The following is a 26,998-nucleotide window of genomic DNA, read 5'->3' on the forward strand; positions in this document are numbered from 1 at the left end:
ACTTCCGCCCACCTTTTTTTTTTTTTTTTTTTTTTTTTTAACATAACAGCCACACTTGTTTCCATGCGCTTCACTAAATCTTCCTGAATTAGTACCGAATCCTTGACGCAACACGTCGATCGCAACTTCGATGAACTCGAACATCATTGATGAAATCATCGTGTCCGGTTGAAGCTTCTCGGCCTAGCTTAGGTTATCTTATTTTAGCTTAGCTGAGCTTGCTAGCCACGAACAATTGAGAGAGGCGTTTGTGTTGGAGCACATCGCCATGCAAAGAGATCAAGTGGGAACATAAATTGCTGCGATCGTCGCGTGAAAATGTGTGCAAGAAGGACAGCGGAGCACGAGGAGGAACTTTGGGGGCCAAAAGTCGAGAACGAGCCACAAGTTCAACTTCTGCACGCTGTTTGCGAGAAGCCTCGAGTTGAGTTACGCACAGCAGGTTTGTTCACGTCTCTCTCACTTGTTTCGGAAATACATTGTAATTTTACGAATATTTATCGATTTATTTACGGGAACCGTGTGACGTCACCACTAATATAATATCATGATCATCTAATTTTGTGTACTATGTGCTTCTGATGACCTTCCCTCGTGAATACTGCATGAATATGTGCTGGGAAGTAGCAAAGTACACATTATTGTAAAAATAATAGTGATTTATTTTTTTCCCTTTTGACGTTTTACATTCACCCCTTAAAATTTTAGGAAATATATGTTGGATTTCTCCTGACATTGTGGAAATTCGCTTATTACTATTTTTATCCTCTATTTGTGATTACTCCATGTGAAAAAAAGAAAAAAGGAAAATAGGAAGCGGTAAAGTTATCCAAAGTGGAGCTAAATGATTGATTGAGATCTTTGGGGTCTTACAAGAACATCAGATTATCTGAATCTTTTGATGATATCACAGAGCGTAGATGATGAAATCCCTAAATTCCTTCCAATTGGACGTTAAGAAATGTTGTTCTTAAACTGTGTGGACTATTTGTTTACACACATTTGTTTACAAAGTGGTGACCCTCGCACACATCTGAGCATTACAGGAATGCTCATTTTCTACCCAATCATGACACTCACCTGTTTCCAATTAACTTGTTCACCTGTGGAATCGTCCATACAGGTATTTTTCTTTGACAGTTGAACTTTCCTCGTCTTTTGTTGCCTCTTTCCCAGCTTTTTGGGAATGTGTTGCAAGCAGCAAATTCAAAATGAGAGAATGTCTGCAAACAACAGTAATACCATCTTGGCTGCCGTGCTGCAAGGCCTGCCCCGTTTACAAGGCCTGTTTCATATTGAATGTCTTTCTCTTGCTCTCTCTCTCTCTCGGTCTCTCTCGCTATCTCTATCTGTCTGCCCACCCACATCCATTCATGGCTGCAGAGCTGCCAAGCCATGACCTGTAGAAATTCACTTTGCGAACAATTTGTCTGAATTTCTATTTATATGTTGGAGTATGATCAAACTAAATCTGCATAGCATACTCGTTACTCAATAATCGTAATCATTAATGAATTATGGCTTCGATATTTATTTTTATGTGTTTATTGCATCAACCTTGTACTGGTGGACACATTTGCAATACTTTAGGGAGAGTTAACTGTTTAATATACACAGAGGCAGTCCGACTAGTTTACGGCGAGCAGGCACGTACAGTACTTGATTGACAGCTGAAAGTTTAGCGGGGCGGTTTTGACCACATCCAGCGGACATGCCCACACCCCCCGACAGGCTGTAGGAGGTCTCTTATTTTTCGAAAATGTTTTTGTATTCATTCAAATTTGACACGTTTCTCTGCGATTTGTCAAATTTCTAAGATTATTTTGTCACTTTAAAGGGCCTTTAAGTAACCCCCAGCTGATGAAATAGAAAGTTTTAACATCTGGAGTTTAGTTGCCCTTTAAATGCAACATTCCTTGATTCTACGACAGCGACCCGGAAGTTGTTTTCAGGCCGCCATATTAAGGAGCATGTGTCTTACATACATGACATTGTCATTGTCACATGACATTGCGTGTGTGCTGCCTCTGCATATGCGCAGTTGTGAAGTGTAAACAGTGTCGATCGTATAAGTTGAATTTGATCTCAAGCATCACGTGGATATGTTGTGATAGAAATCAGACACCGAGACGATTGAAATGTGACACGTGTCAATGACATGATGTCATCTTGAATTACCATGGCCATGAAATGACAACACTTGAGTTCTCATTTTTCTCTTTGCTCCTCGCACCTCTGTTGTTCTCGTGTACTCGATGGGCTCTCTGGTGGGAGGTGACATGTAAAGTTGATCAAGGAGAAAGGTTGCAAAAAAATATTTGGCCCGTGTGTTTGTCTTCTTGTCTTGCAGACATCATTGAAGAGCTTTGTCCTGAGCAGCTGAAGCCAGAGTCTCCTCACATCAAAGAGGAAGACAAAGAGGTTCATCACATTAAAGAGGAGGAGGAGTTAGAGCAACTTCACATCAAAGAGGAGGAGCAGTGCATTAAAGAGGAAGAGCAGGAGGAAATCATCAAGGTTCCATCGAATGGTGTCCCTTTAAAACGTGAAGATAAGGATGGTCAAAATGGGGATATCAGAGGGGCGGAGCCTCCAAGTGGGAGCTCAAGTCAATGCATAACAGGTGAAGGAGGAGGGCTCTTAGCTCCACTATCAAATAGTGACATGACGTCTCACACTGATGGTGATGAGGAACAGTCTGAAGGTCAGACTGACAACAAATGCTGGAAATGTTCTCATTGTGGGAAAATCTTTACTTATAAGTCAACTTTGAAACAACACGTGAGAAAACACACTGGAGAGAAACCATTTGCCTGCTCAGTTTGTGGTCAAAGATTCTCTTGGAAGAGCGCCTTAAAAACTCACACAAGAACACACACAGGTGAGAAAACTTTTGTCTGCTCAGTTTGTGGTCAAAGATTTGCTCGGATGGGAGACTTAAATATACACATAAGAACACACACTGGAGAGAAACCTTTTGCCTGCTTAGTTTGTGGTCGAACATTTGCTCATCGCAGTCATTTGTCAACACACACAAGAACCCACACTGGAGAGAAACCTTTTGCCTGCTCAGTTTGTAGTCAACGATTCTCACGGAAGGGAACCTTAAATTATCACACAAGAACACACACAGGTGAGAAACCCTTTTCCTGCTCAGTTTGTGGTCAAAAATTTGCCCATAGACCAACTTTGATAACACACAAGAGAAAACACACGGGGGAGAAACCATTTGTCTGCTCAGTTTGTGATCAAAGATTCTTTGAGAACAGAACCTTAAAAAATCACACAAGAACACACACTGGGGAGAAACCTTTTTCCTGCTCAGTTTGTGATCTAAGATTCTCTCACAAAGGAAACTTAAAAAGTCACACAAGAAAACACACTGGTGAGAAACCTTTTTCGTGCTCACTATGTGGTCAAAGATTCTCTCACATGGGAAACTTAAAAAGTCACACAGGAAAACACACTTGTTAGAAACCTTTTTCCTGCTCACGTTCTCATGGGATGATAAGGTTAAGAGAGTTAAGTGTGTTGGTGAGAAAAAGTAATGATCAATGAAAGCTTCACCTTTGATCTGAGCAGGCTTCATGAGTTCTTGCACCAAGGCTAGATAGGACAGTTCTAGCTCGAGCATGTGCAGTGTCTGCTAAGACAACCAAAATAGTCCAGTTGCGATTAATTCAATGTCCTGAGAATGAAATGACCTGACCAGGTCTTGACAACATATTTCAGCAATAGCGGGAAACATCGTTACTCCCACTAGCCACTTTAGTGGGTTTAGTGTTATACACAGTATATATGTTTAATTGTAGTTTCTATCAAATGGACCATTTAACGAGTGGCCCATTTGAAATTTTAGCAGGCCCGCCAGACTTTCATATTTTAATTTGATGTAATTCGTGTGCTCACGGTCATCATATTTTGTCAATTTAGTCCACCATAGAGTGATTCTCTAACATTAACTTGGTATAAAAGTGTCAGTTTTATTTAAAAAAAAAAAACACAAAAAAACTTTTGTATAGAAAAGGCCCCACTGACCGCTACTTCTGTTTGACCCAGTTTTGAATCTGCTTTGTCCATATTTGGCTAGGTCCACCCCCTTTACGCTGATTGTCTAAGACTGCCCCCTTTCCTCTGATTGGTTGCCTTTGTTTAGGAGACCCACTTGTGAGAGCACACGTGTTTATGTTGACAGTGCTGGCTCGGGAGCGAAAAGGGAAGGCAGAGATCTTCGCTAGTGACGTAGACAAGCTTGAGAAATTCGAATGACGTGATTTCAAGAACGCGTGGATGATTTTAATTCAAATTTCACGTTCGCTGACGCACCATAGACACAATATTACATCTTAAATACTGGAAAAAGTTGGTTTGGCAAACTACGTGACTTTTTAAAAAAAATGGCGATACGAAAACGCATATGTTTGTCCAAGTGGACTTGCCGTAAATAGCTGCTCACGCATGTGCACAAAGGATCTATACTGGCAGGCACTAAAATCCAAACATCAGGAAACACACCGAACAAGGACAGACGACATCGCCACACACTTTTAAACATGATGGGCTTCAAAATGTCTCTCTCAAAGCCAAAAGATATGCAAAGTGGATGTTGAAAATTCACAATTCCAGACAGAATGGACTGAGAAGTCTTTCTGTCTGGCGGCTGCAACTAGTATTAAAGCGGTGTGCTTACGGTGCAATGAGAGCATTGCTGTGATGCACGATACAGTAGTCCATAGCGGCACCACAAAACAATGCACTCCACCTTCTCTCAAACTTTTTTTGTATTTTCATACAAAATGACCACAACCTTACACACAACATTATCAGAGCTGAATATTTAATAATGACCTGTCGCGTTAAACATTTATGTAGTCTTGTTTTGAGTGTGCACAGCGGTCGTTAACATCTGAAAGGGTTGTAAATCTAGTTCTTAATCTATCTTCAGTCATCCATCCATCCATTTTCCAAACCGGTTATCCTCTCCAGAGTCACCGGCACGCTGGAGCCTATCCCAGCTATCTTTGGGCGAGGGGCGGGCTACACCCTGATCTTGTCGCTAACCAATTGCAGGGCGCATATAAACAAACAACCATTCGCACTCACATTCACAACTACGGGCTTTTTAGAGTCATTAACCTACCATGCATGTTTTTGGGACGTGGGAAGAAACCGGAATACCTGTAGAAAACCCACGCAGGTACGGGGAGAACATGTTAACTCCACACAAGCGAGGCCGGATTTGAACCCGGGTCCTCAGAACTCTGAGGCAGATGTGCTTACCAGTCGGTGCTTTAATCATCCATCCATCCATTTTCTGTACTGCTTATTCAACATAATTATCCTGCACAAAATTGTTTTCTTGTGAAAATGCTGAGTAGCCAGTAACTCTGGGGAAACCACTAGCCCCAGTAGCTGGTGAGCAAAAAAAGTTCATGTCAAGCCCCTGGACCTGATGAAAGAGAATATTCACATACGCATGATGTTTAATCTTGAAACTAATGACTGTGGTTCTGATTCTAAATCTACATTCTACTTACCTTCTTAAAGGCTTCCTATGAACAAGTGTTGAAAGTTAACACTCTCATGCTTAATCACTTGTAGTAATCTGTTTTGTCCAATGTTTTTGTGATGAGTTTATCAAACAAGTAAATGATAGATTGTAAGAAACTTTGACTCTTTGAAGTTAGATGGAAAACTGCATAGGTGATCCTGAATAAAATGGATGTAAATTTTGTAATGTATTATGTGACTATATCACACTGTACAGTTTCTCATCTATGTGGTTGTATTTGCTTTAATTTTGCTTTGTTTTACTGTTGTGTCTGCTCCCAGGCCAGCCTTGCAAATGGGAATCTGTTCTTAATTGCCTTGCCTGGATAAATAAAGGTTAAATTCAAACAAAAACAAAAAAATGAAATACTTGGATACCTTTCAAGCGGTGATAGTGATTTAAGGAGCTTCAAAGATTATGACGAAGCAGATTACCATATTAGGAGTCAGGAATGATCTGACCGCATGTAGGTGTTAGGAGAAGGCATGGTGTCCAGTTTTCCGAACCACCAATATTGAATGGGACTCTCCCACATGCCGCAGTTGTTGGTAGATGCTGTATATTGCTTGTTTTCCAATAAAGTTCTCTTTGTTCAACAAGCTTGTATCAGCAAAGTATTCTTCAATATCATCTGTCCTTACTTTGGGAAACAGGGAAAGCTGTATTTTGAGGCAAAATCTTTCCATACTCATACTATTCATACAACAAGAAAAAACACGAACAAAAGTTGGAAAGCGAATTGGAGATGAAAATCAAACAACTCACAGAGGAATACGCAATGAACCAGATAGACCTACTTAGGAACCAACTTTATAATGCTAAACAACAACTTGATTGCATTTTATCAAAAAGAACGGCGCTCCTACTACAACAGCTAAGATACACTAATTTTGAGCACAATAATAAAAAAAATAAAATAAAATCAGGAAAATTTCTCGCAAACCAACTTCAATGTAACAAAGAAAAAACAAATTACATCTGTCCAAGATCAAATGGGAAATTTACTCAATCACCACAGAATATTGATATATTTTAGGATTATAACAGTTATATTCATCCCATAATAAGACGAATAAAAACAACACAAAAAATTTTCAATAACCTAAACATCCCTCAATTAACTTCACAAAGTAAAGTGCCCCATTAACCCTCGCAGAGTTACATAAGGCCTTAAATGATATGCCAACAGGTTGAGCAATGATGGGTTTGCCATGGAGTTCTATCAACATTTCTAGTGGATACTACAACAACTATTTTTCAGAATGGCGATAGTGATAAAAGATAAAGGCCTATTTAGAAGCCATATGACTCCAGCCGCAATAAAACTACTACTGAAACCAGGGAAAGACCCCACTCATCCAGCTAATTACCGACCGCTGTCACTAATTAATAGGGACATCAAAATCATATCCAAGGCTTTAGCCAACAGACGAGAAAAAAATTCTCCCATCGTGAATACATTCTGACCAAACGGGCTTCATTAAAGGACGGCGCTCCACTTTTTTATAAACTTCAGAAATGTTGCTTTGGTGACTCATATATTCACTGCATTGCAACGTTATACAACTCACCCAAAGCAACTGTCACCACAAATGGGGTCACATTACAAAGTTTCACTTTACAAAGAGGAACTAGACAAGAACATAACATATCGAACCACTGGCAATAGCAATACGGCAGAACACTAATATAAAAGGTATCTGTACTCCTGTGCCAGAACACAAAATCAATATTTATGCAGATGATATCCTTCATTTACAAGAGGCCAAGGCATCACCTCAAACAGTTTTGAACCTCTTTAAAACATTTTCGCAATTATGTATGCTATCAATTGGTCAAAATCAATAATACTCCCAATAACGACTAACTCATGGAATCCCACGGACTAAAATGTCCTATTCTGGCTAGGAATATCAAATATCTAAGCATTAATATCTCAGCAAAACTTATACAGTGCTAAATCATTTAAATCATGTACCTCTACTGGAAAAAAAATGTGTGATTATTTAAAATGGAAGAGCGTACCTAGCTAACATTTAGGGCATATAGCTACAGTAAAAATGAATATGTTACCACAAATGGACTATTTTCAATGATCCCATTCAAACCCAAATGTTTGACTCTGCCATTTTAAAATTTTACTCTAAAAATAAGAAAAACAGAATCAGCCTAGCTACCCTTCAGAAAGGTAAAGCACAAGGCGGACTTGACGCACCCAACTTCAAACATTATTATTTACTATAGCTAGCCAAATACAGTACCTCATTAAATGGTTAAATGGAAATGTTGAACAACAATCTTGTCTGGCGTGGTGGGCGGTGGTCCAGTGCCCACCACAGGCACCACCAGACTTCTACTATTGAAGCGCATGCTAGATAATGAATTTTCCATTTTTGTTGCAATGTTTAATAAAAAAAAGTAATTACGATCATACTGATTCACTGTTGCCAAAATACTTTAAGCAATGCATGCGGTTTGTCCATTTTAGTGATGTCAATATCAAATAAGCATGAATTGTAAGTACTGTATATATGCATACGTTTTTTATGAAGCACAAGTATCATACATCATCAGAGGTGTGTTACATTTAAACATAGTGCCGGTCTGCTCAAACCGGAAGTCGCGCCCATAATTCACGCAAAGTTGCACACGTTGCGAGTTGCAGCCTTCGGCAGCCACGGTACTATATTGTTCTCAGTCATTGCAGATGTTTTCAGCACTTACCTTCAAACGTATTTAAAGTATTTAGAAACAAATCGAGCACTACAATACATTGCATTACAAAATATATGTCATTTATTTCATGGTCACATATGCAGTTGCAGGCCCAAAGAGTTCAAGTTTCCTCACCGTCTATTTCAATAAATGGTTTGCTTATTTGACATACAAATTACAGACACATCACACAAGGCAGATGTATTGCTACAAGTGTTTCAGCATGAGTGCTAATTCTCAACACCTGTCCACGGGATGTCTTTAAGAATGTACATCAAATACAATCATCCTTGGTGCATGAACTGATGAAACTGACTGAAACTTTCATCGACAATTCCCACCAACAGACTTGGGATTCCAAGCCAGATTGTTATTGGAGAAGATTCTCCAATAACAATCTGGCTATCTGAGCACGAAAAAGGTTTCTCACCAGTGTGTGTTCTTGTGTGTATTGTTAAGGTTCCCTTCTCAGAGAACGTTTGACCACAATGTGAGCAGGAAAAAGGTTTCTCTCCAGTGTGTGTTCTTGTGTGTATTTTGAAGTATCGCTTCTGAGTGAATCTTTGCCCACAATCTGAGCAGGAAAAAGGTTTCTCTCGAGTGTGTGTTGTTGTGTGTCTTTTTAAGTGTCCCTTCCGAGTGAATCTTTGCCCGCAAACTGAGCAGGCAAAAGGTTTCTCACCAGTGTGCGTTCTTGTTTGACTTTTTAAGGTTCCCTTCCGGGAGAAACTTTGACCACAAACTGAGCAGGCACAAGGTTTATCACCAGTGTGCGTTCTTGTGTGACTTTGTAACGTTCCCTTATGAGAGAATCTTTGACCACAAACTGAGCAGGCAAAAGGTTTCTCACCAGTGTGTGTCCTTGTGTGACTTTTTAAGCTTTCCTTGTGAGAGAATCTCTGACCACAATCGGCACAGGCAAAAGGCTTCTCTCCAGTGTGCGTTTTCATGTGTTGTTTCAAATTCCTCTTAGAAGCAAATGTTTTCCCACACTAAGAACATTTCCAGCGTTGGTTGTCAGTGTGACATGCCAAATCACATTCCGACTGTTCATCATCATCATCATCAGTGTGAGCAGACTGTGACGTCATGTCATCACTATCTGATCGTGGAGCTAAGAGTCCCTCTGCTTGTGATCCACCACAGTGGTCTTCATCGCCTTCTGTTGTCATGTGTTGACTTGAGCTGCTACTTGGAGGCTCCGCCCCTCGTCTTTCCTCACTTTGATCTTCATCTTCACTCTTCAAAGGGACACCAGTCAAAGCAACCTTGAATATTTCCTCTTGCTCTTCTTCTTTAATATTTAGGAACTACCCCTCCTCCTCTTTGATGTGATTAACGTCTTTTTTATTATTAACGTCTCCTATTTTATGTAACGGGACCCTGAGTGCTGCCAATCAGGATCAAGATTTTCACTGATGTCTGCAAGACAAAATCAGACAAACACACATGGGTCGAATCTCATTTGTTTACAATATTTACAACCTCCTCGGTCCTCGATCCGGTTTACATGTAAGCGCCTTCCACCAGAGATCCCATCGAGGAGATGACGAGAACAACAGAGGACTGCTTTGCTCGGTGGCTCGCGAATGAAATAAACAGTTAACGTTCCCTTAAGTGTCTCCGTTAACTGCGAACTAGTGCGATGAGTGATTCGTTCGCGCTAGGAACAACATATTATGACCGTTTTTTTACCATTCATCCTCATGGGGATAGCTTGAGCATCCGTTTCTCCAAGCTAACGGCTAATGTTGGGTTAGTTACAAACGAAGCCGGGTGTTCGAGAGCTTCCTGTGAGAGAGCGAGAGAGAGAGAGAGAGAGAGAGAGAGAGAGAGACAGCCAGGTGATAACTTAGCTTAAGTTTTTTTTTTTTTTTTAATCTTCCTGCCTTTTCTCGTTTACAATACGTGACAACAACAACGGATAGTCCTTCGGTGAACGTGTCCCCCAGGGCTGAATCATGAACTGAATGATTCTGTGAAAAAGAACTGAACGAGTCAGTGAACGAATCTTTTCAAAGAATTGATTTTAGTGATTAGGTACACTCGTATTAACTTGTAACGCTCGAGACCGGTCTCAAGACCACATTGTGAAGGTCTTGGTCTTGTCTCGGACTCGACTCCCAAAACTCTTGTTCTTGTTGCATCATTCCCAAAAAGACTCATGGCTGTATTAGCTCAAAGGCGTGCTTCTACTCAATACTGAGCAAAGGGTCTGAACGCTTATGGCTGTGTGATATTTCAGTTTTTCTTTTTTAATGAATCTACAAACATTTAAACAATTATGTTTTCTTCTGTCAATATGGGGTGCTGTGTGTACATTAATGAGGAAAACAAATGAACTTCGATTATTTTAGCAAATGGCTGCAATATAACAGAGTGCAAAATTTAAGGGGGTCTGAATACTTTCCGTACCCACTGTATCTGACAACCAGTAAAGTTATCTTTAAAAAAATATATATATATTTTTAAAAACATTGGCGGTGTGGGACAAACATGTAATGCCTGGATCAGACTACTGTCAAACAACTGCAATAAAACCTTGTATTCCAATACCACCGCATCCCGTCTTTTGCGAACACTGGGCTTTAGCTTGTCAACTTAAATGTGACCGGATACACTCGTTACCAGGGTGACGATATTGCGACGTGTGTATGATAAGAAGACAATGTGGAAAAACGTGTGCTGGTAGTCACCGGTGCTCAGGAGATTCCATTCAATTAACGCTGGCTTGAGATATGTTCACGTACTTTTAATACAATACCGCTCGCAAGCAGGCAACAGAACGGTATATAGCCTAGCAAGCTAGTGCGACCACTAACGGTTGTACGCAAACATCCCGGCGTTATGTCGAATCATGCTCTAAAGTTTTGGTTTGAGTGAAGTAATTTAATTACAATACGTAATTCAGTTACAGTAAGTTAGCCCCCATTATTTCTGTCGTGTTGTAATGTTAGTTTGACCTGACTAAAGATACTCAGTATCCAGTACACAAGTATATACAGTAGATGAACAAGTAATTTAAATAGACACATTGCTCTATGTTGTGATCGGATCGCTGATCAGTTATCGTTTTTTTTTTTTAAACTCGGTGATTGGCCCCAAAAATCCTGATCGTGTAAAGCCTACCTCATTCCTTTCTTTCTGGACCTCATCTAGATTCTTGAATCTTCTCCGTTTGATAATCCGCTGAAGCCCACGGTCATCTCTTTTGCTGGTGCATCTTCTCCTGCCACATTTTGTCCTTTGATATGCTTGGACACAGCACTGTGAACAGCTAGCCTCCTTAGCTATGAACTTTTGTGGCTTATCCATCCTATGGAGGGTATCAATGATGTTCTTCTGGCCACTTGTCAAGTCTGCAGTCTTCCCCATATTGAACCCAATTTAGACAATTGAACCAAACTGAAGCAATTTAATGACACCTGAGGAAACCTGTGCAGGTGCTTTGAGTCTAGTATATAATCTATAACATATAATCTATGAAAGTTTAACTTTTTGAATGGAATTATGGAAATAAATCAACTTTTCACGGATATTAATTTTTTTTTGGAAAGGGTCTGTACATGCAAATGTACAGATGCAAATGTCATTCAGTGCCTGTAATGAATCATGATAATTGGAAGAAAAAAAAATGTGAAAATGGAAAATATGAATTGAGCAAGTGAGAGTGAGAAGTCAACAAACCTGCTGTGTGTTGCACAATTCGAGGCTGCATCTTGCAACGAGCATCCACAAGTTGACGTGGTGGCTCGTTCTCGTCTTTTGCTCCACAAAGTTCCTCCTCGTAGTCTGCGGTGCTTGTTGCACACATTTCCACACGACAATGCCAACACTTTACGCTCACTCTTGATTTCTATTTAGCGACGTGCTGATCGCAAACGCGTCTCTTTGTGAGCGGCTAGCTAGCTAAGCTATGCTAGGCCGCTGGGAGCGGAAACGGAACTGCTGAAACGATCTGTAACTTACCTCTGAAATTTTCGGCGAATGACCAATGAGCAGCCAGCGTGCAGGCGAGGGGCGGGACTTCATGCAACTTGCTGCCATGTGATTTGCGATTCGCCAGCCTTGTCACCCACTTCGGCGAATGTGTCTCGTGTCCTCCGGGACTGGTGTTGTGATACCGAAATAATTATTTTTAATCATTTTTTTTTAAATCAGGGTTGATGACAGCGAAACATCCAGATTTCAGAATACTATTTTGAAATACAATATCAGGTATTTCTCAACCTATTCATGGTAAACTTTTATTTTGAAGGTGGCTTTCGCCGCTCGTTGCCGGTTTATTTCCGTAGTGCGGAGTAGCAACAAAACTGGATGCGGCTGGCTTGACTTCCTCTTTTCGAGCGAAGGCTGGCTTGACGGCAGTTAAATCTTCCCAAATTTGTACTGACCATGCCGAAAAGTCTCACATAGGACGTCCATCACTACTTCACGTGACTAAAACATCTTTCGTTCCGGTTGAAGTCGTCTCTGTACGTGTTGAAGCTTCTCGGCCTAGCTTAGCCTAGCCTGCTAGCCGCTAACAAAGCGACGCGTGTGCGCTCAGCAGAGCTCAAGTGTTATCTTCAGGTTGTTGGGGATTGTCGTGTGGGAAATGTGTGCAACGAGGGCCGCAGACTACGACTCGGAACTTTGCGGCCTGAACACAACAACAAAAAGAGAGGGGAATACAAGACTGATTCTGGAGAAAATTACACTGACTAAACCATACTGTGATGAACAGGAAGCCCAGACAGCGCACGGCCGGCCCGCTATTTGTGACTATTTGCGTGATCGTTCACAAAGCTAGCTGCTAATGGTAATGAAAACAAGTATACGTGATGTCAAGCCATGCGATTCCCACATTGCAATGTGGATTATTATTTTTTTTTTCAAAAGCTCCTTATTGTTACGATAATTGTCATTGTCGCTTCTGTGTATGATACCAGTACTTGGTGGAATGTGTACCTTATGTAACTGCCACATTTATTGTTGATTTGCAGCATGTTGCATTGTTTAATTTTTTAATAAAACCACGACTTGAGGTAGTGTCTGAAAGAGTGACCTCTTGGTCAATTCTTCTCCTTGTAAGTGCCCAACAGAGCGATAATTATTAAAAGACATAACCTCTAATTCGGCTTTAGGGACACTTCTCCCTGAGTGATATCCGTCGGGAGCATCATCGTTAAGATTACATAATACACATCAAGTTCCAATCATAAAATAAACATTGGTATGTTGAGCTTTTGAGACACACCGCCAGATTGTTCATTTGTCAATGGGCTTGAGTCCGAGTAAAGTCACAAGTCATAGCTTTTCAAGTCAAAGTCGAGTTCCAAGTCTTGTGACATTTTGTCAAGTCGCGCGTCTAAAGTCATCAAATTCGCGACACGAGTCTGACTCCCAACAGACAAACAAAACAATAATAAATAGGTATACGACAGAAAAATAGATTACATTTCAGTACATACTTTACTATTCTTTTTTTGCCAAGTAACACTGCTGTTTGAGTTGGTGGCTGTTGGGCAATTGTGATGTTTTATTTTGAAGAACCGAGGAGAAGAAAAAAAAAAGCAGTTCCTCTTCACGGCAGTCACAACACGGTAATTGGTGTGGTAATTACGGGGGTGGTGGGGAGATACTCACATATGAATTTTATGTATTTATTGTTTTTACTCAGCACTTCTCACTATCACATTAATGGAGTTGCGACGCAGAGTAAATGTCTTTTGCGGAGCCGATCAATTACGTCATTGATCGGATTGATTGGCAAATTATGACACTGAAGCCGATCGGCAGATAATGGTAATTATCGGCCAATACCGATCAAGTCTAATATAATATATAAATATAGGTGCTAGTCATATAATTAGAATTTTATGAAAAAGTTGATTTATTTCAGTAATTCCATTCACTCAGTGCCAGAGCTACCAGTACCTGGTTTAAGGACCACGGTATCCCTGTTCTTGATTGGCCAGCAAACTCACCGGACCTCACTATGGGGCATTGTGAAGAGAAAGATGTGATACGCCAGAGCCAACAATGCAGAAGTGCTGAAGGCCACTATCAGAGCAACCTGCCACAGACACAATATAGTACTGAATTGTTATATGCACTGCACTGTATGAGACCTTATATAGGCAGGTGGGTGCCATTCCAAATGATGTTCAATCAACTGAATTCACCACAAGTGGACTCCATTAAAGTTGTAGAAGCATCTCAACGATGACCATTGGAAATCAGATGCACCTGAGCTTAAGTTTGTGTCATAGAAAAGGGTGTGAAAACTTATGTACCTATTATGTTTAAATGTTTACATTTTGTATAAATTTGCACAAATGGCTGAAAATGCTTTTACTTTGTCATGGCTGTTATGTAGATTATTATTATTATTTTTTTTTTTATAAAGAAAACTAAACTCAAATAAGCTTTAGAATAAGTCTAACATCGCAAAATGTGGGAAACGTGGCTGAACGTGAATACGATAATATGATGGCACTGTAAATGAAACTTTTTACACGCTCAACATAAGCATGTAAAACGTTTGAATGTCCCGTGATGAGGTTTTGCGCCCGCTGCCGTGTTTTTGCCTTTTTAATTGACGACACCCTTATAAATGAGTGATTTTTCAGCGTATTAAATTAGTGATTGAACATAATTTTGCAGTACCGTGCGTTCATGTGAATGTGCACCAGTATATGATAGCTCTAAAAGGTATAATACCAACTTGAATGAAGCGGTGTATGGAAACTCAAAGCAGTATGTAGTTTTTTTTTCTTTTAGTTCCTGAAAAGTTGTTATATTGGAGGTGTGGTAATTCCACCTGACAGCAACAATATATAAAATATGAGTAAATACTGCCACTTAAGTATAAATTCCTTTATCCACACCGACTATGCAGTGAATTTGGTCTCCACTTCTGCCAGTGATCGGGGGGATGATCAAAATAAGCGAGTTTATTATTTTGACCATAATCGTGCAGCCCTACTACAACCCCAAAAAAATACATCTTCCCTGAATTGTAATGTGTTTAGTGTTGTTTGGGCTCCGTTATCTCTCCTGTGTGCACCCATGTGCGGTGCACGGTGCGAGGCAATGGACAGCCACGCCCCACCCCATGCGACATGCGCGAGCCCAGACCTGTTGTTCTTGTCTCCTCAATGGGATCTCTGGTGGAAGGCGCTAACATGTAAACAGGATCAGGACCGAGGAGGTTGTAAATACTGTAAACAAATGAGATTTGACCCATGTCTTCTTTTGTCTTGCAGACGTCAGTGAAAATCTTCATCCAGAGTGGCAGCAGTCAGCGTCCCCTCACGATAAAGAGGAAAAGGAGGACAAAGACATTTGTCATGTCAAAGAGGAGGAGGAAGAGCAGGAGGAGTTTTTCAAGGTTCCTTTGACATGTGTCCCTTTGACGAGTGAAGCTAAAGGTCAATTTGAAGAGAGACGAGGGGCGGAGCCTCCTAGCACCAGTTTAAGTCAACACGTTTCAACAGAAGCCGATGGAGACCACTGTGGGGGATCACAAGCAGACGGCCTCTTAGTTCCACGATCAGATTGTGATGACACAATGTCACAGCGCTTACTTACTGCTTACTCTGTTGATGAACAGTCAGACAGTGATATGACAAGTCACACTGACAACAAACGCTGGAAATGTTCTCAATGTGGGAAAACCTTTGCTTTTAAGAGGAATTTGAAATGACACATGAAAATACATACGGGAGAGAAGTCTGCCTGCTCTGACTGTGATCAAAGATTCTATCACAAAGCAAGCTTAAAAGGTCGCACAAGAACACACACTGGTGAGAAACCATTTGCCTGCTCAGTTTATGACCGAAGATTCTCTAGAAAAGCAAACTTTTTAAGACACACAAGAACACACACTAGTGAGAAACGTTTTGCCTCCTCAGTTTCTGGGCAAAGATTCTTGGAGAAGGGAACTTCAACAATACACACAAGAACACACACGGGTGAGAAACCTTTTTCCTGCTCAGTTTGTGGTCAAAGATTCTCCTGGAAGGCAAGCTTAAAAGGTCACACAAGAACGCACACTGGTGAGAAACCTTTTGCCTGCTCAGTCTGTGGGCAAAGATTCTCCTGGGAGGCAAGCTTAAAAAGTCACACAAGAACACACACTGGTGAGAAACCTTTTGCCTGCTCAGTTTGTGGTCAACTATTCTCTTATAAGGGAAGCTTAATATTTCACAAAAAAACACACACTGGTGAGAAGGCTTTTGCCTGCTTAGTTTGCGGTCAAAGATTCTCTCACAAGGAAAGCTTAAAAATACACACAAGATCGCACACTGGAGAGAAACCTTTTTCCTACTCAGTGTGTGGACAAAGATTCTCCCGGAAAGGAACCTTAAAAAGACACACAAGAACCCACACTGGTGAGAAACCTTTTTCCTGCTCAGTTTGTGGTCACAGATTCACTCAGAAGGTAAACTTACAAATACACACAAGAACGCACACTGGAGAGAAACCGTTTTTCTGCTCAGTTTGTGGCCAAAGATTCTCTGAAAAGAGAAACTTAAACATACACACAAGAACACACACTGGTGAGAAACCTTTTTCCTGCTCAGATTGCGGTCAAAGATTCACTCTAAAGGGACACCTAAAAATACACACAAGAATGCACACTGGAGAGAAACCTTTTGCATGCTCAGTTTGTGGGCAAAGATTCTCTCACAAAGAAAGCTTAAAAATACACACAAGATCACACACTGGAGAGAAACCTTTTTCCTGCTCAGTTTGTGGTCAACAATTCTCTTATAAGGTAAGCTTAATATTTCACAAAAAAACACACACTGGTGAGAAGGCTTTTTCCTGCTCAGTTTGTGGACAAAGATTCTCCCGGAAAGGAACCTTAAAAAGACACACAAGAACCCACACTGGTGAGAAACCTTTTTCCTGCTCAGATTGCGGTCAAAGATTCACTCAGAAGCGATCCTTAAAAATACACACAAGAACGCACACAGGAGAGAAACAGTTTTTCTGCTCAGTTTGTGGCCAAAGTTTCTCTGAGAAGGCAACCTTAAAAATACACACAAGAACACATACTGGAGAGAAACCTTTTTCCTGCTCAGTTTGTGGCCAAAGATTCCCTAATCGCTCTCTGGCTAAGAATCACAAGTGTGTTGGTGAGAATTGCAATGATCAATGAAAGTTTATGCCAGAATACAATCATCCTTGGTGCATGAACTGATGAAACTATGTACCTTCTTAAAGGGCGTCCTGTGGACAGGTTTTGATAATTAGCACTCAGACTGAAACACTTAGAGCAATAAACCTGTAATTTTTTCGTGATGTGCATGTCACATAAGCAAACCATTAATTGAAATAGACAGTGAGGAAACTTGGTCACTTCGGGGTAAGATTGACAACTGCATCCTGTATGTCACCATGAAATAAATAACATATTTTGTAATGTATTGTAGCGGGTCAGGGTTAAAGTGCACCAAAACATAAATCCTTGTTTTGTTTCTAAATAATTTTAAATGTGTTTGAAGTAAATGGTGAAAATATGTGCAAAGACTGAGAGCAATGTAGAACTGAATTGTTGAGATGTGGCTTGAAATTTTTTTTCACCTTTTAAATTTTCCTGATTTTTGTGGGTGGGCCTAAAAACTATCCTCGTGAGGTCAAGACATTTGGGCGTATACTCCCCTCGCCCACTACAGAAACGCCAAGCACCCTTGTTCCATGCAGTGGCCAAATTGCCACTTCCTCATTCATAATGGACCCAGTTTTATCGGTATAGCATGATTTGCATCAAGTAAGCAATTGCTCACTTCAGTCAGGCGAGTTTTCTAAAGCTCTTAAAGTAGCTGCCATTTAGCCTCTTCTAAAAAATAGAACGCTGGACGCTTTCATGTTAGCAAGCTATAGACCCATCTCAAATCTCCCTTTCATAGCCAAGGTTGTTGAGAAAGTTGTTTTTTTTTATCAACACAGCAATTTCTTGAACTTAAATGGATTTTTTTTCCAAATTTCAATCAGCTTTTTGAACTCATCGCAGTACAGAATATGTTCTTGTCAAAGTGCTTAATGATATCAGGTAGAATACTGACTCGGGAAAGGTGTCAATTCTGGTCTTCTTAGATCTCAGTGCAGCTTTTGATACGGTAGATCATAATATCCTGCTGAACAGGTTGGAAGCGTGGGTAGGACTAAGTGGAAGAGTCCTTCAATGGTTCAGGTCCTACCTGGGGGAAATGAGTTATTTTGTAACCATTGGAAGTGTTCAATCTCATCGAATGGCAATGACCTATGAGGTCCCTCAAGGGTCAGTTCTTGGACCCCTCCTGTTCAGCCTGTATATGCTACCCGTGGGTCAAGTTCTTCAGAACTTTAATTTAGACTATCATAGCTATGCAGATGACACAGTTATATATTGCAGTGTCTCCAGATGACTCCAGTTCAATTGAGGTGTTATGTGTCACTGTCTAAAACAAAGAAATAACCGGATGATTGCATCCCGGGCGAGGCAGAGGAAGGGGGCCGACTCATCCGGCTGTGGCTGCCCAAGGCTGGAACTCTCAACACGTGCACCACAAAATACCCTTCCCCCTCCTTCTCCTCGCGACACTTTGCGGCTGACAAATCCCTCCTTCGATTAATGGCCTGGTGCTGCAGGTGATGGGAAAGGCAAACTAATAAGAGGTTTGCAAAGACTGGAGGGTGTGTCTGGGGAACATTTTCAAACATTTTCTTCAATTAAACCACAACAAAACTGAGTTACCGTAATATTTTTTGGCAATAAAGAGGATTGCTGTTGGTAAATACCTGGAGTCACTCTCTCTAAAAACCAAAGACCAAGTCATAAACCTTGTGTATGGATAGATTCCGACCAGACTTTCAACAGTCATATCAAATCAATCACTAAAACTGCCTTCTACCATCTGAAGAACATATCCAGAGTGAAGGCTTGTATGTGTCAAGCAGACCAGGAGAAGCCCATCCATGCTTTTATCTCAAGTAGACTTGACTATTGTAATGGTCTTCTGACTGGACTCCCCAAAAACAGCATTAAACAGCTGCAACTCATTCAGAATCCTGCAGCTCGGGTTCTGACCAGAAAAAATAGGTCAGAGCATATTACTCCAATTCTAAAGTCTTTACACTGGCTCCCAGTCAGCTTTAAAATAGATTTTAAATGTATGCTACTGGTCTATAAATCACTAAATGGTTTAGGTCCGGAATACATGAAACAAATGCTAATGAGGTATAAACCTATTAGGGCTCTGACATCGACAGACCCAGGTCAAATAGTGGAGCACAGTCCAAAGCAAACATGGTGACGCAGCAGTAAGCTATTATGCTGCACACAAATGGAATAAGTTGCCAACAGAAGTGACGTCAGCCCCAAGTGTGAATGCTTTTAAGTCCAGGTTAAAAACTCTTCTTTTTTTCCTCATGCTTTTTAGAGCATTTGCACTTTTAAATATTTCTTGCACTGTACGCAGTTTTAATCGTATTTTATTTCTCTTTGTTTTAAATGTTTATAAGCTGTTTTTTCTTTATTTGTTTTTAAATGCTTTTAATCATGTAAAGCACATTGTAACATCTGTATGAAAATGCGCTATATAAATAAATTTGCTTTGCTTTGCTTTTGCTTCAGTTGCATGAACGATCTTAGCTATTTTAGTCAAGTATGCAGTAATGGCTGCCAGTTGGCGGGAAAGGAGAGGTTTCGCAAAGGAAGTTTTAAATTTCGTCCTGTGTATTTCCCCTTGCTACCTAGAAGTTGCTTTGAACACAGTCTTTAATGAAGGTTACATTCTCTACATTGTGGCTCCGTGTTGTGTTGTCAGTCTCTGATTCTGGACCAGAATCGCTTAATCGCGTAACAACTAACCTGCCCGGTGGTTTTATCTTTAAAGTAACACAAGGTTTATTACTAGAGCTACGAACGAGTCCTTCTTAAATCGAGTCAATTCTCGAGTGAAAAATAGTATTGGAGGCGGGATGACAGGAAAAAGTGGCCAGAGATCCCTTAAAACTTACTTAGTATTTCACTAGTTCCTACAGTAAGCAGTTTGGTCGTGTTTTGTTAAACGAGGCCAGTTTTAATGATCATTTTCATTGCATTTAAAATGTACTGTACACAGGTGGGTCTTCAACGAAGAATATTGTTATCATGTAATGTCTGATGATGTATGATCCTTGTACTCCATAAAAACATATGAACATACCAGCTAGGTAAGCTAACTGCCCCAAGTAGTCAATCATCCTCTTAGCAGTAGACTGATCAAAGTGTACATGGTTAAAGCACTCAATCTTATAAGCACTAAACTGCACTAAGCTTTGTATTAAGTACTTCTTATTTGCCTGAAACGTCAGAACTGTGAGCACTCAAGTAAATGTGCCAATTGGAGGTTGCAGTCATTATTTTATGGTTAAACAGCATATTAAAAAAAAATATTAAGGGTAATTTATTAAGATAACATTCTTCTGTTGTAAGTGCCATCCATTTTCAAATATATAGAAACAGTTTTGCACGTGTAATAAGTCAACGAGTGTGTTATTTTGGTGTCACGCGTTGAGTTGGCAGAAAATTTGACCGAGTTAGTTGTGACGAAGTAGTCGTTTGTTTTTCTTTCACCACCAATTCGTGGTGGCGTCTTACAACATGTACGTGAAGGTATGCGGTGTTTCCGCAAGTATTCAGTGGCTTTTATCATATTCCAGACTTCCGTCTTTTGGCGTAAAACCCAAAATAAATCCAGATTGCAGATTTCGATCTGGGAATCGGAGATTGTCTCCGGCGAGATTCGTGTGCCATCTAGTGGTCGGGAGTTTAAGTGCAGCACAAAAAGTAAGACGCTGCATTGACTATTTCGGGTAAAAATGCGTGTATAAACATCGATTAGGACGCATTTTGAGTTGATACGAGAATTGCCCAATGTAAGATGTTGATATAGCGCCGAATCGATCATTTTAACACCCCTATTATTTAATATTATTTTCAATCCAACGCATTGACGTCCATGAAGCCCTATTATTGGTGATCTTTTATTTTGAAGGGGGCTTTCCCCGCTCGGCTGTCTTGACTTCCTTTTTTTTTCGAGCGAAGGCTGGCTTGACCGCAGTTAAATCTTCCAGAATTTGTACCGAACGTGATGAAATCTCACATTGGACGTCAATCGCTACTTCACCGGACTAAAACATCTTTCGTTGCATCTTTGCGTCCGGTTGAAGTCGTCTCGGTGCACGTTGACAGCTTCTCGGCCTAGCTTACCTTAGTTTAGCTTGCTAGCCGCTAACAAAGAGACTCGTTTGCGATCAGCACGTCGCTCAGCAGAGCTCAAGTGTGAGCGTAAAGTGTTGGGATTGTCGTAAAGTGTGAACATGTGTGCGGCAAGGACCGCAGACTACGAGGGGGAACTTTGCAGCGTAAAAGACGAGAACGAGCGACCACGTCAACTGCTGGATGCTGTTTGCAAGATGCAACCTCGAGTTGTGCAACACACAGCGGGTTTGTTCGCTTCTTACTCTCGCTTGTCTCATTAATACTTTCCCTTTTCAAGATTCAGCAAGATTTTTGATGACGTTCATGTCAAGTGAAACCATCTTCGGTCAGACAATCGGAGGTATAAACACCGAAAATGGAAAATTCTCGACCGAAAACCAAAAAATGAGAAACCTGAGACGGGGTCTGACATCAAGTCTTTTGAGTGGTGGTCGTGTGGGGCGCGCATCGGTGACGTCGCGTCACTTGCGCCCCCTGCCCTGCCTCCATCTTTGCGACCGTCTTCCCCGCTCAAACTGACTTGCAGTTTTGCTTTTCAACGTATTATTATTATTATTATTTTTGATGCGAACATGCAAATGTTGACCCACAAACTGCGATGCGAGACCACTTCATTCGGGCCTTGTTGTATAACAGTCCACCAAATTTGAAGTGCAATGCATCATACTTGCTTCTAGGGTTACATTAGATGCATCACAACCTACAGTAAAACCATTCATGAGACACATGCTGTATGTATTATGTAAAATTGTTTCTATATTTAACTTACCAAAAAAAAAAAAAAAAAATGCATTTGCATGTTTTGTTCCCTTTTTGCTAAATTGTAAACGTCTCAAGCGGATTTTCAGATTTGTGACAATTAGAGCCTTTAAGTGAACCACAGTTCCCTAACGAGCTTTCATCAATGAGAACATGTAAATACATTAATGATTTAATGTAACACTAAAAAGTTAAATCAAAAGTGACAGCCTCATTTGTTGCGGAGAAATTAGAAAAAATGAATGAGTCTAAAGCTGGAGCTTGATGTTATAGAAATTACAAATGGGTGTATTGTTTCTCTCTTACTACTTACATGTATTTTCTCGTTATTGTCATAGCTATTTCTCAAAATCCTAAGTACAGTATAAGCACAGATGGAGAGATGTCCACATAAATTAAACTTTTTACCTGCTTAACATAAGCGTGAAAAATGTTTTAGACTGTCCCGTGATGAGGAAGTTTGGCGATGTTTTCGCCATTTTAGTAATGACACCCTTTTTTATTTTCTTTAGCATATTAAATTAGCAGTTAAGCATAATTTTGCGGTACCGTGTGAATGTGCAACCGTATAGGATAGCTGTATAAAGTATAATACCAATTTGAACAAACCGCAGATTGGAAATTCAAGCAAGATGACTTTTTTTTTCTTTTTTTTTTCATTTCTTTAAGTCATCACATTGGAGGTGTGGAAATTCTGCCCGGCAGCAATGATTTATAAAATATGAGTTAATACTCCCACTTTAGTCAATTCCTTTTTCCACAGCGACTGTGCAGTGAATTTGGTCTCCACTTCTGCCTCTGATGTTGCACAAAAAACATGGGGTGGTGTCGATTTTTGTAATGAAAAAGGGGCATTCCAAGTACAATTATTTGCATAAATTGATTGATGTTATTGGGAATGACTGACAGTTTCATTTTCTTGAGCAAAAAAATAAAAAAAAAATACATAAAAGCAACTTGTCAGTGAATTATGGACCATCTCGACCCTATTTCAATTCTCTAGAGTTTTTTTTTTATTAGCCATGGCTACAACCAAGCGCACTTGGACTTTCTTGTATCATGTAAGTTGGTCCTCCCTCACGATAAAAATACCAAGTGCCGTCATTGGACCAGTGGCGATCCGCTGCAATTGTGAATTGCTTAGTAATAATAACTCAGCCCATTTCTACAAGTAGTGTGTAGTTAGCTGACGACGGGGATTGCTTGCAGCCTAAGGTTATTATTGCCTTCGATGCATTAACTGTATTCGCTTCCATTAAATTGCAATTTGTGATGGCACTTTGTAATAGCACATTTATTCAGTTAGCCCTTGCTAAAGTAGAATTTTTTGGGGGGGGGTACATTTTTTAAAATTATTATCTATCATTTATTCGCATTTAAAGATTCATTTCGAACTGAAAACATACGTTGTTTGTTAAAAAGTAGTGCACTAAAAATAAAGTTTTTTTCCCTAACATGAGGAATAATCATGATAAATAATCGTGATAACAATATTGATCAAAATAATTGTGCAGCCCTACTGCAACCCCAAAAAACCCACAAAAAAAACATCTTCCCTGAAGTGTTATGTGTTTCGTGTTATTTTGGCTCCATTGTTTCTGCTGTGCGCGGTGCACGGAGTGAGGCAATGACGAACTGATCAGCCACGCCCAACCCCGCGCGACATGCGCGGGCCCAGACCTGTTGTTCTTTTCGTCTCCACGAAGGGTGCTAACATGTAAACAGGAGCGAGGACCTAGGTTGTAAATATTGTAAACAAATGAGATTTGACCCATGTGTGTTTGTCTTCTTTTGTGCTGCAGACGTCAGGGAAAATCTTCATCCAGAGTGGGAGCACTCAGCGTCCCCTCACATAAAAGAGGAAGAGGAGGATGAAGAGTTTCATCACATCAAAGAGGAGGAGGAAGAGTTCTTAAATATTAAAGAGGAAGAAGAGGAGGAACTCTTCAAGGTTCCTTTGACTGGTGTCCCTTTGAAGAGTGAAGATGAAGGTCAAAGTGAGGAGAGACGAGAGGCGGAGCCTCCAAGCAGCAGCAAAAGTCAACACATGACAACAGAAGGTGATGGAGACCACTGTGGAGGATCACCAGCAGACGGGCTCTTAGCTCCACTATCGGATAGTGATGACACGACGTCACACTCTGCTCACTCTGATGATGATGATGATGATGATGATGATGAAGAGTTGGAAGGCGATATGATACGTCACACTGATAAGAAACCCTGGAAATGTTCTCAGTGTGGGAAAACTTTTGCTTCTCAGAGGAATTTGGAGCGACATATGAAAATACACACTGGAGAGAAGCCTTTTGCCTGCTCCGATTGCGGCCAAAGATTCTCACAGAAAGGAACCTTAAAAAGCCACACAACAACGCACACTGGTGAGAAACCTTTTGCCTGCTCAGTTTGTGGACGAGGATTCTCTCAAAGGGGAAACTTATTAAGACACACAAGAACACACACTGGTGAGAAACCTTTTGCCTGCTTAGTTTGTGGTCACAGATTCTCTTATAAGGGACACTTAAAAAGACACACAAGAATGCACACTGGTGAGAAACCTTTTTCCTGCTCAGATTGTGGTAAAAGATTCTCGTGGAAGGGAGCCTTAAATATACATGCAAGAACGCACAATGGAGAGAAACCATTTTCCTGCTCGATTTGTGGTCAAAGATTCACTGAAAATGGAGCCTTAAAAGTGCACACAAGAACGCACACCGGAGAGAAACCTTTTTTCTGCTCAGATTGTGGTCAAAGATTCACTCAGAAGGGAACCTTAAAAAGACACACAAGAACGCACACTGGAGAGAAACCTTTTTCCTGCTCAGATTGTGGTCAAAGATTCACTCAGAACGGAGCCTTAAAAATTCATACAAGAACACACACTGGGGAGAAACCTTTTTCCTGCTCAGATTGTGGTCAAAGATTCACTCAGAAGGCAAACTGAAAAAAAATCACGCAAGAACACACACTGGGGAGAAACCTTTTTCCTGCTCAGTTTGCGCTCAAAAATTTGCTCATCAGTGTCTGGCTAAGAATCACAAGCGTGTTGGTGAAAATTGCAGTGATCAATGACAGTTTCATTCAGTTTGATCAGTTCATGCACCAAGGATGATTGTATTCTGTGTACCTTCTTAAAGGCATCTTGTGGACAGCAACACTTGTAGCAACACATCTGCCTTGTGTAATGTTTTTGTGATGTGCATGTCAAGTCATCAAACCATTAATTGAAATAGACGGTGAGGAAACTCTTTCGAGTCAGATTGAAAACTGCGTATGTGATCATGAAATAAATGACATGTATTTTGTAATGTATTGTCGCGGGTCAGGCTTAAAGTGCACCAAAACAGAAATCCTTGTTTTGTTTCTAAATACTTTAAATATGTTTGAAGGAAAGCGCTGAAAACATGTGTAAAGTCTGAGAACAATATAGTACTGAATTGTTGAGATATGGCTTGAAACTCTTTTTTCAGCTTTTAAATTTTCCTGATTTTGTGGGTGGGGCTAAAAACTATTCTCGTAACGTCAAGAGGTTCGTGCATCCCCTTGGCGTCCCCCACTATCTGAACACCGAGCGTCCTTGTTCCATGCAGTAGCCACCCGGCGAAATTGCCAGTTCTTCCAGCGTAGCGTGCAGTTAGCCATCAAAGTTTGCCCACAACTCTAAAGCTGGAAGATGAGGACGCTGGAACATAATTCATGTTCTATTGTTTATGTATTCTAGTACAGTATGCAGTATTGGCAGCCAATTGGTGGGAAAGGGGAGGTTTTGCGAGGAAAATGTTAAACGTCGGCCTGTTAAAAGTTGCTTTTAACTCAAAGTGTTTAATAAAGTTTACATTCTCTACATTGTGGCTGCGTGCTGTGTTGTCAGTCTGAGTCTGGACCGGACCGGTCAAAGGTGGTGCCAGCGTAACCACCAAACCTGCCCGGTGGGTTCTATTTAACCTAACATAAGGTTTATTTCTAGAGCTACGAACGAGTCGTTTTGAAAATCGAGTAAAAAAAAATAATAATATTCACGCCGCTGCTATCCTTTGGAAGGTAAATGTTGATTCTTCAGCTAGTCATGATCATTTTCATTTCATAATAATGTACTGTACACGGGTACAACTGACAATATTATTAGAACAACAATACTCATGTGAAAAGTAGTTTGCATTAAAATTACTCTTAAAAGTACAATTTCTCAAGTTACTGAAGTGAAAATGTAACCCACCTCTGATGGTGTATGATACTTATGTGTATATATTTACATTTCAGGTGGAGAATGCAGTCATACAGGGAAGTGTAATGTTACGCTAAAAAAAGCGTGAACTAAAGTCGAAGCCATTTCCGACACGGATTCATCCTGGTCCAGCTGACGATCATGAGCCTTTGGCTGCAGTTGGACATTTCATCTGACAAAGCCTTTACATCCACATAAAACACCTCCACAATTTCTACTTTTCACATCCATACTGGATGCTTTCACCATTAGTGGATGAATTTGTTGCAAAGAAGATTCTGCTTTGCGCCAAATTTGTGGATCTCTTTCAAATACAGTTTACCTTGTTTGTAATAAGGTATTTATTTGGGATAGACCAGACCAGTTTTTCCACTGAATATCATTTACAAAGCAACTCCAGTATGATACAACACGTGGAATGGAGATGACATCTTTCTGAAACAAAGGCACAGACATTCTTGTTACAATTTTTATATCGACCCCCCCAAAAAAATATTACCGATCGCTG

General features: G+C 40.5%; 4 protein-coding genes across 7 annotated transcripts; 3 read left to right on the forward strand and 1 right to left on the reverse strand.

Annotated features, from left to right (window-relative positions):
* The first annotated feature begins 48 nt into the window (after positions 1-48).
* On the forward strand, positions 49-6,150 carry LOC133472157 (oocyte zinc finger protein XlCOF6.1-like). Its single transcript, XM_061762593.1, has 2 exons — positions 49-442; positions 2,351-6,150. Exons 1-2 carry the CDS (start codon positions 319-321, stop codon positions 3,472-3,474), a joined length of 1,248 nt encoding a protein of 415 aa, XP_061618577.1. The 5' UTR covers positions 49-318; the 3' UTR covers positions 3,475-6,150.
* Positions 6,151-8,055: 1,905 nt separating this feature from the next.
* Positions 8,056-9,500, reverse strand: LOC133472271 (gastrula zinc finger protein XlCGF7.1-like). Its single transcript, XM_061762853.1, has 2 exons — positions 9,459-9,500; positions 8,056-9,258 (listed from the first exon to the last, which is right to left on the reverse strand). Exons 1-2 carry the CDS (start codon positions 9,498-9,500, stop codon positions 8,551-8,553), a joined length of 750 nt encoding a protein of 249 aa, XP_061618837.1. The 3' UTR covers positions 8,056-8,550.
* A 2,897-nt stretch (positions 9,501-12,397) lies between these two features.
* Positions 12,398-19,863, forward strand: LOC133472151 (gastrula zinc finger protein XlCGF57.1-like). Of its 2 annotated transcripts, none has more exons than XM_061762583.1 (2): positions 12,398-13,851; positions 15,517-19,863. In XM_061762583.1, exon 2 carries the CDS (start codon positions 15,960-15,962, stop codon positions 17,415-17,417), a length of 1,458 nt encoding a protein of 485 aa, XP_061618567.1. In that variant the 5' UTR covers positions 12,398-13,851; positions 15,517-15,959; the 3' UTR covers positions 17,418-19,863. The 2 variants fall into 2 exon arrangements, with proteins under 2 accessions (XP_061618567.1, XP_061618568.1); XM_061762584.1 differs by having other exon boundaries at positions 12,398-13,067.
* A 1,410-nt stretch (positions 19,864-21,273) lies between these two features.
* On the forward strand, positions 21,274-26,660 carry LOC133472156 (oocyte zinc finger protein XlCOF6.1-like). 3 transcript variants are annotated; one of them, XM_061762590.1, is made up of 3 exons: positions 21,274-21,731; positions 24,068-24,730; positions 26,526-26,660. In XM_061762590.1, exons 1-3 carry the CDS (start codon positions 21,605-21,607, stop codon positions 26,576-26,578), a joined length of 843 nt encoding a protein of 280 aa, XP_061618574.1. In that variant the 5' UTR covers positions 21,274-21,604; the 3' UTR covers positions 26,579-26,660. The 3 variants fall into 3 exon arrangements, with proteins under 3 accessions (XP_061618574.1, XP_061618576.1, XP_061618573.1); XM_061762592.1 differs by having other exon boundaries at positions 24,068-24,646; positions 26,526-26,650; XM_061762589.1 differs by lacking the exon at positions 26,526-26,660 and having other exon boundaries at positions 21,275-21,731; positions 24,068-25,350.
* The last annotated feature ends 338 nt before the right edge of the window (positions 26,661-26,998 follow it).

The sequence above is a fragment of the Phyllopteryx taeniolatus genome, chromosome 22 (assembly GCF_024500385.1).
Source record: "Phyllopteryx taeniolatus isolate TA_2022b chromosome 22, UOR_Ptae_1.2, whole genome shotgun sequence".
Taxonomy (NCBI): domain Eukaryota; kingdom Metazoa; phylum Chordata; class Actinopteri; order Syngnathiformes; family Syngnathidae; genus Phyllopteryx; species Phyllopteryx taeniolatus.

Coding starts and splice junctions, on each gene's coding strand:
- LOC133472157 (XM_061762593.1), top strand. CDS start 319: ATGTGTGCAAGAAGGACAGCGGAGCACGAGGAGGAACTTTGGGGGCCA. Junction 443..2,350: donor AGTTGAGTTACGCACAGCAG/GTTTGTTCACGT, acceptor CTTGTCTTGCAG/ACATCATTGAAGAGCTTTGT.
- LOC133472271 (XM_061762853.1), bottom strand. CDS start 9,500: ATGAAGATCAAAGTGAGGAAAGACGAGGGGCGGAGCCTCCAA. Junction 9,259..9,458: donor ACGAGGGGCGGAGCCTCCAA/GTAGCAGCTCAA, acceptor AAATGTTCTTAG/TGTGGGAAAACATTTGCTTC.
- LOC133472151 (XM_061762583.1), top strand. CDS start 15,960: ATGAAAATACATACGGGAGAGAAGTCTGCCTGCTCTGACTGTGATCAA.
- LOC133472156 (XM_061762589.1), top strand. CDS start 21,605: ATGTGTGCGGCAAGGACCGCAGACTACGAGGGGGAACTTTGCAGCGTA. Junction 21,732..24,067: donor AGTTGTGCAACACACAGCGG/GTTTGTTCGCTT, acceptor TTTGTGCTGCAG/ACGTCAGGGAAAATCTTCAT.